General features: G+C 43.5%; 5 protein-coding genes across 5 annotated transcripts; 2 read left to right on the top strand and 3 right to left on the bottom strand.

Annotated features, from left to right (window-relative positions):
• Nucleotides 1–107: 107 nt before the first annotated feature.
• Nucleotides 108–2,923, top strand: Bfra_002372 (putative phospholipase d active site-containing protein; the record flags this gene model as incomplete). The annotated part of the gene is made up of 5 exons (XM_037332794.1): nt 108–540; nt 597–1,051; nt 1,109–1,139; nt 1,203–1,507; nt 1,556–2,923. The coding sequence occupies 5 exons, from the start codon at nt 108–110 to the stop codon at nt 2,921–2,923; spliced, it is 2,592 nt and encodes an 863-aa protein (XP_037194922.1).
• Nucleotides 2,924–3,132: 209 nt separating this feature from the next.
• Bfra_002371 (putative mfs transporter protein) lies at nt 3,133–3,748 on the bottom strand (the record flags this gene model as incomplete). The annotated part of the gene is made up of 2 exons (XM_037332793.1): nt 3,133–3,445; nt 3,468–3,748. 2 exons carry the CDS (start codon nt 3,746–3,748, stop codon nt 3,133–3,135), a joined length of 594 nt encoding a protein of 197 aa, XP_037194921.1.
• Nucleotides 3,749–4,597: 849 nt separating this feature from the next.
• Bfra_002370 (putative heterokaryon incompatibility protein) lies at nt 4,598–6,828 on the top strand (the record flags this gene model as incomplete). Its single annotated transcript, XM_037332792.1, has 4 exons — nt 4,598–4,835; nt 4,896–5,015; nt 5,060–6,137; nt 6,300–6,828. 4 exons carry the CDS (start codon nt 4,598–4,600, stop codon nt 6,826–6,828), a joined length of 1,965 nt encoding a protein of 654 aa, XP_037194920.1.
• Nucleotides 6,829–9,157: 2,329 nt separating this feature from the next.
• Bfra_002369 (putative amino acid transporter protein) lies at nt 9,158–10,763 on the bottom strand (the record flags this gene model as incomplete). The annotated part of the gene is made up of 4 exons (XM_037332791.1): nt 10,557–10,763; nt 10,313–10,503; nt 10,005–10,251; nt 9,158–9,954 (listed from the first exon to the last, which is right to left on the bottom strand). The coding sequence occupies exons 1-4, from the start codon at nt 10,714–10,716 to the stop codon at nt 9,158–9,160; spliced, it is 1,395 nt and encodes a 464-aa protein (XP_037194919.1). The 5' UTR covers nt 10,717–10,763.
• A 1,130-nt stretch (nt 10,764–11,893) lies between these two features.
• On the bottom strand, nt 11,894–12,333 carry Bfra_002368 (uncharacterized protein; the record flags this gene model as incomplete). The annotated part of the gene is given in 3 exon segments (XM_037332790.1): nt 11,894–11,987; nt 12,005–12,054; nt 12,286–12,333. The coding sequence occupies 3 exon segments, from the start codon at nt 12,331–12,333 to the stop codon at nt 11,894–11,896; spliced, it is 192 nt and encodes a 63-aa protein (XP_037194918.1).
• Between the last annotated feature and the right edge of the window lie 172 nt (nt 12,334–12,505).

Below are 12,505 nucleotides of genomic sequence, written 5' to 3'. Positions count from 1 at the left end.
CCAAACCACCCCACTATAGCTACGAATACCCTCGTATCTAGATACATAAACAAAGCTCTTCCTCAAACATCTTTCAAATCAACATTTCTTCCAAAACATCTCTCAACATGTCTCATTTTTTCCATGAAGCCAAGGCAGCCATCGGCGACTTTGTACACGAAGTCGAGTCAGAGGTGTCGAAGGTTGCAGGAATCTCAGACGGCGAGAAACACAGCCACACTCATATCGGAGAGGCATGCCATGCACTTCATATAAATGGAAATGAGAACAGATTTGGCAGTTTCGCTCCTCCAAGAACTGGCCATGATATTAAATGGCATATCGACGGGTGTGCGTACATGTGGGCTGTATCTGTCGCCTTGGAAGAGGCACAGGAAAGTATCTGGATTCTGGATTGGTGGCTTACCCCTGAGCTTTATTTGAGAAGACCCCCATCGGCAAACGAGGAATATAGAATCGACCGCATGCTTTTAGCTGCTGCTGAGAGAGGTGTCAAAGTGAACATTATCATTTACAAGGAGGTTACTAAGGTCTTGACATGTATGTTTTATACTCATTTCTGGCCACATATCACGTGGACTAACCCCGATGTCCAGTATGCTCTGAGCACACCAAGAAGGCTCTAGAGGTTCATCCTAACATTTCGGTATTCCGACATCCGGATCATGTTCCAAGTGGTATTCACGTCGAATCGGAACTTATTACCGACTTGAAGAATTTCAGTTTGAGAGACTTTGATCTTGCACAACTTCCTAAAGAGGGTATTGAAGCGTTATATGGAGCCCGAAATGATGTTATTCTTTACTGGGCACATCACGAAAAGCTTTGCTTAGTTGATAGCAAAGTTGCTTTCATGGGTGGTCTGGACTTGTGTTTTGGTAGATGGGATGTGAATCAGCATCCAATTGCTGATGCACACCCAAGTGACCTGGACAATATTGTTTTCCCAGGTCAAGATTTCAATAACGCAAGGGTGTATGACTTCCAGGATGTAGCAAATTGGCAAGACAACAAGCTTGATCGTACTAAGTACTCTAGAATGGGATGGTCGGTATGTATTTCGTCAATCCCCAACGAATTGTCGGACAACGAAATCTAATTGTTGTAGGATCTATCAATGTCGTTAACAGGACCAGTTGGTAAGTTAATTAGAGATGCTACCACTATTGCACTCTCAGGTTTTAATGACTAACACTTCGTAGTCGAGGACCTTCGAGCTCATTTTGTCCAGAGATGGAATTTCATTTTCCGAGAGAAATACGACACTCAAGATACAAGATACACAGCATTGTCCTTGATTCCTAATGATATCCCTGATGGATATTATAACGAAGATGGTACAAATATCGGTGCATCTACCGAGGGTGCGATCTCCGATACATTCCGTAGAGCGGGTACATTTTTGGGCAGATCGGGAGGTAATTCAGGGTATGGGGATGATCAAAACGGCGTTTCTATCCAACTTGTAAGAAGTTGTACTGAGTGGAGCAATGGTGTCGCCACTGAGGTAATTATATCGTTCCAAAAACTATGCCGCAGATACTAATCTGGATAGCACTCCATTGCCAATGCCTACATTGAGGTTATTCAACGAAGCCAACATTTCATCTACATCGAAAACCAGTTTTTCATCACCGCCTGTTCCGATGAGCAACATCCTGTTGAAAATAAAATCGGAGCGGCGATCGCAGACAGAATCATTCGTGCTTATCAAAATGGCGAACAATACAAAGTTATTGTTTGTATGCCAGCAGTCCCAGCTTTTGCAGGCGATCTCCATGGAGATGATGCTTTGGGAACTCGTGCAATTATGGAGTATCAATATAATTCAATCTGTCGTGGCGGTAACTCAATTATGGAAACAGTTGCTAAAGCCGGAGTACCCGATCCAAAGGATTACATCCGATTCTACAATTTAAGAAACTATGATAGACTTAACGACAACGGCACGATGGCTCGAACCGAACAAGAAAGTGGCGTCAGTTATGAAAGTGCTAGAAAAGAGCACGATGATATAGTTGGTGCTGGATATGGCGGTTACGGTGAAGAAACTGGTGCTCGCAGAGGCCAAGAAAATTACGAGTATGACCAATACCAAAGAGCCGCCCCTCGTTCCCAAGAACACGACACAGTAGCAGCATGCTATTTGGAAGATGGTCCATCCATCACATCCATTCCTTGGAATGGTACCCCTGAAGCCGAGCTCGATGCCTTCGTCAGCGAGGAACTTTACATCCATACCAAACTTCTTATCGCCGATGATCGCGTTGTAATTTGTGGTTCAGCTAACCTCAACGATCGCTCTCAACTCGGTACCCACGATTCCGAAATCGCGATTGTAATCGAAGACACCGAAACCGTTGATTCATACATGAACGGTCGCGAATTCCAAGCCGCAAAATACGCCACTTCGCTCCGCAGACAACTCTTCCGAAAGCACCTCGGCATGATCGCACTACAAGATTGGACCAGACCGGATGCAAATTATATGCCCATCAACAAAGACCCCAACGATTACGACTGGGGGTCCGACTACGATATCGCTGTTCAAGATGTGTTTTCCCCCGAATTCACAGATTTATGGAATGGTCGTGCAAGAACTAACACAGAAGTTTATTCAAAAGTTTTCCATGCCATTCCGGCGGATAATGTGAGGAACTGGGATGATTACCATGAGTTTTATGAACAGTATTTTGTATCACCTAGTGATAAAGATACAGATGAAGAAGATAAGGAGCCTGCAAGATATCTCTATGGGCATGTGGTGAAAGAAGAATTCCCAGGTGGCGTGGAGGAGGTTAAAGAGGAGTTGAGCAGGGTTAAGGGTATGCTTGTTGAGATGCCGCTATCGTTTATGGATGGGGTTGATTTCGCCAAGGAGGGGTTGAGTTTCAATGCTTTGACCGAGACGATTTATACTTAGAAGGAAAGTTTGGATGGATATCGGAATTGGAAACTTGAGTCCTACTTGGGTTGATTATTGACAATGGTTTTGAAAGCTTTTGAAATCTTTCTAAATTTAGATTTGTCTTAAATATACAATTAGATACAACAATCAGAGAAGCCTGCTTGGTTACTAGTTACAAAGATGACTCGTGGTTGATCTATGTTTCTATTTTTTCTCCACCTTACTCAATTCCATTCCAAGGCTACACACAAACGGCCATGACTGATAGTCAACCCCCCGAAAAAGATGTCAGAAGCACCTATACCTGAGATAGCTCGTCCAATTATCATAACTTTGGAGCTGGTTGCCGTTGCACAGATCGTAGAGCCTGCCTCAAAGGTCACAAGAGCTGAAATAAATAACCACTTTACATTAAACTGAGTATAAAATCTTCCATACGTGAATTGGAAGAATATTATGCTAAAAGGTAAACCGAACCATACCAGCCAATTTCGTTGAGGCCATGGAACTGAGTGACTATCTTGGGAGTCGCTGTCCCTAAGTTTTGATGAAAATAAACATTAGCAATGATAGTGTAATTGGAAGTATAGGGTGACCTATGATGTTGGTATCCAAAGCGATCATGAATGTGGAAATCATGAGTGCAAATGTTAACGGAACAAGGATAAGTCGGCTGGGACGTTGAGCATAATCTTCGTGATCGTCTAGTAGGAATAGCCTAGGCTGTTCTGTTGGTTGGTCTGATAATAATCTTTGAGAAGCTTCTTTTTCATTTGTGTTGTTGTTGCGTTCAGGTGAAGAAATATCACACTTCAATTCCGAATCACGTCTATCTTCCATCACAAGAATAATCGATACAAGGCTTGTTGTCTCTATAGCAACTGAAAGAGAATAACGGCAAGAGCTACTGTCCAGGAATTAAGCGATAGCTAGGAAATATGGGCGCCTTACCAACCAGCCAAGTTTGAACACTTGGTGTAACGTGAATATGTGGCGTAGCAACCAGCGTACATAAAGTCCTCAAATCAGGAATTGTTATCTTTTCTGAAAAATAAAAAACAATAACAGCGTTACGGCTGGATGTAGGTCATCATTTCTAGACTCACGATATCTCGTTAGTGGATCTAAGTGAGCCCCGTAGGCACTTTAGTAGCGTTGCATCCAGGTGATATCATGCAGATGAGTTGCAAAGCCATTTAGGGCGAGGCAGGATGATAATAGTATGGATTTGGTTGATGAAAGATCCAATCTAATGTCGGCACCCCATACTAAGCAGCGTTATACCAGGCAGTACTCGTATCGTCCTGCTTGCACACTTATTTGCTCAATAAAATGCCTATGCGCTGTATACATTCTACGTGTGAAGTAGAAGTTCAAACGACGCACTTTCGAATAGTTTTGGCATACATTTGCTGCTAAATGCTGATCAGAATCTCTCTCGATATCGTTTGAAGCACTCATACTGGCCGGGATCTTGATCACAAAAATATATATTATTCTCAAAAAAAGTATACTACCCTCATCCACGTTCTCCCTACACTCACTCGCGGAGCCAGCAGGGGTTTGGCATCATTGGCTGTTCAAGCGAGCTTACCCATACCTTTACACACCAGCCTCCCCTCTTCAAAATCTCCGATTCTCCATCTCAACGACGAGCGCAGAGCCCTGAAAGCAGCATCCGATGGCAACATGGCTTTAGTTAATACTCCTTGCAGGCAGTGCCAGAACTTCACTGTTGACCGTGGCTTACCTGGCCGTAGTGAGGAAGATTGGGTGTATCAGATTGAAGTGCCATACCGTCGAAAAGATACAACGCCTGACTTCCCAGGTCTTTTGGCCTCGTTTAATGATGGTTGCAACCTCTGCGGAGTGTTGAGAGATGTTCTCTTGCGCAAGTTCGCTGAAAGCCGTTCTTCAAAGAACGGAGGTAGATATCTACATTAATCTTACCTGTGTGGAAATTGCTCACCGTACTGATTCTCCTCAGAGGTCAATATTTCCGCAAATTATGGATGTCAGTTGGAACTGCCAATTTGCAAAAATCTGATATTTGAAGTGGATGGAGCTTGGGAATCTGAGGCAGGTTTTATCTTGTACGCAGAATATGGTAAGATTCAATCCTGTGGGCGACTAGATTGCTAACTCACCTAGGCGACGGTAGAAACACCGCGTCGAAATACTTCCTGGTTCGCCCTGGATCACGGGCATGGAATTATGAAGCTATCAGCATTGCACAGATGTGGTTGAAAATGTGCGATAAGCATGATACTTGTCGAGATACGACGCGCAGTATCCTACCCACAAGGGTTATCGATGTCAAAAGCTCGCCTCCTAAGCTTGTCATGGGTAATGGTATCATCGATAAATATGTGACCCTGAGCCACTGTTGGGGAATATCCAAAGAACACCCATTTGAAGCTCAATATACGAGTCAAACATCAAATCTGTCGTCTCGGATGGAAGGAATGCCCTTGGAAGATTTGCCCGCTACTTTCAGGGACGCTGTCATTGCTACTCGTGACCTGGGATTTCAGTATCTGTGGATCGATTCTATTTGCATTCTACAAGACTCCATTCCCGATAAATCCGTAGAAATCGCGCGTATGGGCGATGTTTACGGTTATGCGGCCTTATGCATCTGCGCCACATCTGGTATCAATAGTAAATCCGGCTTCCTGCCCCCTTATCCATCACTGCAGCCATCGGTCGAACTGCCTTTATACCCGATGGATAACGAACCAGGGTCCTACATTATGTTCAGTCAAGATCTGTACGGGTTGCAGAACGAATTCCCTATTGATTGGACGTGGGACATTCATCAAAGGAGTATCTGGAATACCAGGGCGTGGACTTTACAAGAACGCGTTCTTTCCCCCCGTGTTCTACATTTTACCTGTGGTAGGATGTATTTCGAATGTGCAAAAGGATTTTTTATGGAGACAAGCCCTGAGCAAGAACTTACAGAGAATGATCTCGCAGGCTTACGAGTAGAAGCTGGCTTCATAAAAGCCCGACGGCTTGGACATCTGACTGTACTCAATTCTAATGATCTTAGTTTCGACGCACTTGTACGGCTTTATTACAATCTAGTGGATCAGTACTGTCAACGCAACCTATCATACTCTTCAGACAAAGTAGCTGCTTTCGCGGCTTGCTCTGCTTTGTTTCAGAAACGCCTAAAATTTGATACGAATACTTTTGGCACGTTTCTCGAGGACCTTCCTAGATGGTAAGTGATATTTGCACTGAACTTTCCTTCTCAAGGCGATACTCCAAATCTGAATCAAGTGCCACAAATTTCTTTTGTCCCTTATCTTTATTCCGGATTATGTAGGCCGACTTCTGACTCTCCGGCGCCTTCTATCTCCCTCAAAGCTAATATGAAGTATAGCCTGATGTGGATCCCTCTCGGAGACTCATCACTAGACTCAAGCTGGCCCTCTTGGACATGGTGTTCTCACCAACACCTCTCATTCTACCAGGGGATTTTCCACATGGAAGACTCCGAAGTGCTGAACACAGACCAAGAGCTTTCCCACCAATCTAACCACGAGTACGTACCTGCAACCGACTCTCAACTCCCAATACTCCGCCTTCATGCATTTTCGAAAGGCCCCGGTAAGCTCATAAGGAAGAAATCGTACCCCATGAGCGTCAAATTTTCGGTTAGGGACCATGAGTATGATCTAGAACATGTCGATATAACAAACAGCTGTGCTACCGGTAGAGAAGACCTCTGGCTTTTGAACTTTTGCAAACTCGGTGCCAAGGCCAACCCAATCTCCGGCTTAATTCTGCAGCCTGCTGTGGAGTCAGGTAGCAACCATTATCGTCGAGTAGGATTTTACAGATTGAAGACTGCTGAGGACTCGAGAAACCTATTTCAAACCGAAGCGCGACAATGGATAGATTTGGTCTGACCTCATTATTTAAACACTTCTAATCTCATTCATGGACGTGGATATACCCCTTTCGGATGTAATGTATTCACAATGATGGGTATATAATTGGTTCGTCTGGACTCTCAACTCAGACTGTCGATATATTTCTCTCTCTTCATTTTAATAGATTTTCAGTAGCAGAAACGTAAAGACTGTTGATGACCAAAGCAAATCCGTACAATGTATGAATGAGAAACAAAATTGGTTCAAAAATGAATTTGATTTGAGAGGCTGGAAAAGATTTACAGAGTAGAGAGTTCATGAGGAACCATGTAGTTGTCAAAATCATCATTTACCATACATAACATGATATCTAGAATATGAAGCTGGGTTAACACAACCCCAAAGCCCCCTCGCAACACCAAAAGATTTCATTACATCACTCCAGAGCACCCAACTCCCTCCCACATCCCCATCTCTAGTGGACATCAAATTTCATAAGGAAACTTACCACCCTGTGCAAACGAACCACTTACCTATGAAGTAAAAAATAGGAACCACAGCCAAAATTACCCCTGACAACATTGTAAAATTCCCTTCCAAACCATCGATCTATCTCACAGCTGAGTCTAAAACTCTCTTCCCAAAAAGCAATCCGCAAGTTTATAAATATATATATTCCGAGGCTATACGGCGGTAACATTCCTATCCCCAAAAAGCAAAGCAAAGCACATCAACATATACATACATGCAGTCTCTCTATACAAATCCTTTCCCTCCCATCTATCGCATCCATACACAACATAAATATTATATGAATATCATATAAATATCACAACAACCCCAATCTGGGAAAGCAAGAAGAAAAGCAAAAAAATCTGATCACTGGCGGTTTCGAACCGCCGACCTTGGCGTGCCAAACCCATTTGTTTCCGAAGAATCAGAAGCAAGAGAAGATATTAGCACCACGCTCTAACCAACTGAGCTAAGCGACCTGAGATGGTTTTTTGATATCTCTCCCAGATCTATCTTAGCAAATATTTATCTGTGCATCCCTACCAGCGTGCAAAACCTTCCACCCAAGTGGAGCAACCCCACATCCTCAATCCCAAAAACAAAAACCGGGATGTGCGGGTACTTTATTATTCATTATTCATTAGCGTACATTAGACACCTACAGAATGGATACCTCCCGGTACGCGGAGAAAAGTACGTGTGACAGCGGCATAGGGTGGGATGATGAGAATCACGAGATGAGATGAGGGGAGAAGACGCTAGGAATATTCTATTATGTACATACATATCATGGCGCAGGGATGAGAGGATCGGGAGATGGGGAGGGAGGGAGTGATCATGTGCTGTAGTATGGAGTATGGAGTATGGAGTATGGAGTATGGAGTACGGAGTACCTGGGTATGGATGATGTATCTGGTGGGTATGTTGTGTATGGGGTATGGCATGGTATAGTGCCGGAGGGAGGGAGGGAGGGAGGGAGGCAGAAAGATGATTCAGATAGAATCCTCATACTGATTGTACTTTACTTACCTGGTATCTGTGTTCTCATCTCAGTACTCTGTACTCCGTAGTGCGCACATGTAGGTATACAGGAATAAAATTGCTCAAAGTCGGTCAGATCTTCGAACAAGTTGATTTTGTGCTATTTTGTCTTTCATTCATTCTCTTTGTGATATCCTTTCTGCTTTCTCTCTCTCTCTCTCTCTCTCTCTCTCTCTCTCTCTCTCTCTTTCTCCAAGTCCGTAGAACTAGGAAGGGAGAATACAGCAGCTGCTATATTCATGCGAGGAGTTCCGTTCCAGCCTACTGAGATTCCGGTCCTCATCTCGTCTCATCGAGAGTGTATATCTTCTGCTTTTGATACTAGGAACTTCGTCGATATATCCTCACATCAATCTCATCTCAACATCACAAAATCAGTATTTGTTCACCGCATCAAAATCTCTCAAGAAACCATCCGTTTCAATGAATCAATCTCCATTCGTTTAAGTAATTTAATCATCACACCATAATTCTCATCACACCATTACCCGATAATATACAAAAAAGGCCGGTCATTCATATCCAGCTCGACCCCATCCATTCATTCAATCAAGTGAGAATGCCCCCCATCCCAAAATTCGTACTCCCAAAGTACATACGCGCCCAAGACACCTAACTGCCCATATCATATAACCGGAAATCGATATCATAAAAAAGCCTCCACCAATATGAAATTCCCTGTTGGGTATCATGCTTTTTTGCTCATTGCTTTTCGCTTTTCGCTTTTTGCTTTTCGATTGCTTTTCCCAAGAAAATAAAGAAGACCTCGCGACACAGTGCAAATGCTATAATATAGCCCCAAGATAACCAATTAATTTTGGTTATCCGCGCAAGACCAAGCACCGTGAGAAGTAGCAGTGTCCAAGTTCATAGAATAACCGCTAGCGTATAAACCCGCAAAACACATAATGCACGCCAAAATGATCAAGACAACATTAACGAAACTCAAGAAGATTTGCTTGGAGCCTTGCATGCATGATCCCCAGTTGATATAAAACCAGCAGATACCAGGGAGACCGTAAGAAAACCAAGACGCGAAAAGAGCAGAAATGAAACCGAGGAGATCGGAGAAGACGGGAATGGATTCGGCAATAATCCACGCGACAGTCCATGTTCCGAAAGCGAGAGCGACCCAAGTTCCGGTGGCGACCAATCCTCGGCTGTTCAAGTGTTTGGTTCCGGAGAAAAGTCGGACGTAGATGTATTTAACAGTGACGTGAGCGAAAATAACTCCTGCGATAATGATGGTTGGTAAAGCAATTCCCCATGCAACCTTGCGAACAATAGGACTGTTGCTGTTAAGAGCTGGACTTGCGACGTCTTCACCAGCATATCTGTAAATGACGAGAGCAGCGACGAAGTAAAGACTGATATCGACAGTTTGAAGAAGGATGAGAGACTTTGGAAATTCCTTTGGATCGCGGAGTTCAGCAATGAAGCTGACCCAGGCAACGTGACCACCGTATGCGAAAACGACGTTGGAAATACTGTTGAAAGCGGTTGGGAAAGATGGGCTGTAAGTTCCCTTCATGTCTGCAGCATCGGCTTTTGGAGAAACACCCAAGGCGACCATAGTGAGGACAACGGCGGAAAGAATACTGGTGAATGCTATTGCAATTGTTAGCGCATTCGGTAAAAGAAGACTTGGCAAAACTTACAAACAATGGACAAGAACGAGACATTTTTGAGAGTTCTGTTCAAGGAGAGGAAACTGAAAACAGCCAATCCAACGACACCCCAAATAATGGTACAGGTTGCATGGTTTGTGAGAACATTCATGGCAATGGTGAATGTCAAAAGATGCGATGCCATGCAGAATATGCAGTAAATGACGTAAGCAGCACCAAAGATCTCTCTGCCCCAGCTTCCCATCAAGATACCACCAATGTCTACATAAGTTGTAACCTAAAGAACCGGTTAGAAACTGAAAGTATTGTTCAATCACCATTCCGAGAGCTTAGCATACCTGAGGATATCGCATTTTGAATTGCCACAAGATGTAACCAGAATATGTAGTGAAAACACCAAGAGCAAGAATAGAGATGAGACCACCGATGAGGCCAACCTTGGCCAAGACAGCTGGTAGAGAAAGGATACCAAGTGAGATATTTTCAGCAATCATAACGATTGCTCCTTGCCACCAAGTCATGGTTTTGTCTAATGATACTGTCAGCTAATTCTTTCGCCAATCAAGGAGTAAAGAAGCTTACATTGAACCTCTGCGCCTTCCTCATTCCCAAAAGCATCGAGTACCTCTGCTACCTTCATATCGGAGGACTGATCGTCCGCCCTGATGTTACCACGAACATTGTTGGCGGCTGTGATATCGTCTTTGGTAGCTTTATTCGAAGTTGCCTTTTCGGGATCCATATTTGCAAATTTTTATGATTCTCCGCAAATTTTTGTCTTTGGTCTTTTCTCAACAGTCGAGAGATGTTGCTGTCGACTTCGGATGCTAATGATTGACGTTGGAACAAGAATAAAGGATTGAAGCTATCAGTTGAGGAAGGAGTAGCTGAGTGTTGAAAGAGAGTTGAAAGATGGCAAAATAACATCAAGATGTGGACACGAGACGAAAATATGTAGGGTTTCTGGACGGGGCTAGACACGCTCGACACCGAGATAAGCCAAAGATTGACAATCAATTTCTATTGAATTCAAGTAAGTTCAATGAGGGGAACGTCAGTGCGAATGGTAAGACCATGTTGGAAGGTGGTTCCTAAGACGTAAGTAAAATTCTTTTATATGGAGTTTCATCAGTGACAGTGGACCATTTGTTCCTGTGTGACTCCACTAAAAAGTAACTATTATGTTTTGGCGAGGCGACGTGAACAACGGTCTCCATGAAATCGCCATAATTTGACAATTTTCCAGTGTGATCTCGGTATCGACCATGTACGTTTTGACTAATTCAGGGTATTGAATCTGGGGTAGTGCGTGGTGTTGCATACCAAACCTTGAGGATATGAATCTTGCCAACAGCATGAGTTGGATTGGACTTGATCACTGATGCAAGTAATCGACACGATGTCCCAAAGTCACCACGTTTGGCTTCTCTCTTCTCCAACATCAAAATCTGGAGTAAATTGATGCTAAAAATTCGAATGACTTAATTTTTTTTCCAAGCTTGTACCTGACTGATTTCGCCTTACGTCGCAGATCATGCGAGTCAGTAGCTTTATTCGACAACTCCCGCAGCCTCTTCGGGCCGCCTTTAGACGAAAGTAACCTTAAATGGCTGAGGGTGTATTTTCCATCCATTCACCGTCTTGTATCCACTCCTTTCCTTTCAGTTCATTGAGGCGAAAGTATAAAAAACATACGAAGCACGCACTGTATTCGTACCCCGTAGATAAGAAAACCGAGACGGAATCCGGAATTGGTAAACAGATGTGATCATCTATCTTTGAGACATAAGCATATCTATCTATGGGGTAGAGTAGATGAAAATGGTCTCATATTTTCCCAACCCCTCGCTGCCTTGACGCGATATCCGCAGTGGCTCGAGTGGCTCGAGTGATTGTTATCCCCCCCTCATTTTGGGGAATCATCGGAATCGAAGTCGATGCGTGATGAAGGGGGAAGAGAACCATTGAGGTAAAGCGTGGGTGTTTCCTCCCGGGATCATAGTGTGAAAAAAGCTTCGTATAGATTATACTTTGTTCTTAATTCCGCAGTATAAAATTTCCCAGTGGTAATGCCTTGGCTCTGGGTAAGGCGTACCAAGGCATTATTAGCTTTTTATTAGCAGCATGAGATATTCATTTGAAGACGTTAGATTAGAAATGATACGACACGCTAGAAAACGCGACGAAAAACTTAATGAAAGTCATGACCAATCGTTGCCCTCGAGAAGAACGTGACATAGTCTCGGTGCTCGGAAGAGGCTTGTTTTAGCACCGATGTGGCCGTCGCTGATTACTAATACTGTAAATATACCTGAGGCTCTAACCTTTTCAGATCTCGGGTTGCAACGGCCTTGGACATCTTTTCCTTTTTCTCCATCTGCCGTTGAAACTTACTTTAGTATTACGCCTAGATAAGATTACAACTCATAGTCCGAAGTAGTAAATCTTCACATTTGCACGAAGATTGGTGGACGAAACTCGGAATAACCTTACTTTTCTTGCCTTTACCTTTCCATCTGCGTAGGTAATTG

Source organism: Botrytis fragariae (genome assembly GCF_013461495.1).
Source record: "Botrytis fragariae strain BVB16 chromosome Unknown tig00000012, whole genome shotgun sequence".
Lineage (NCBI taxonomy): Eukaryota > Fungi > Ascomycota > Leotiomycetes > Helotiales > Sclerotiniaceae > Botrytis > Botrytis fragariae.
This window is presented reverse-complemented; position numbering and strand designations above follow the sequence as displayed.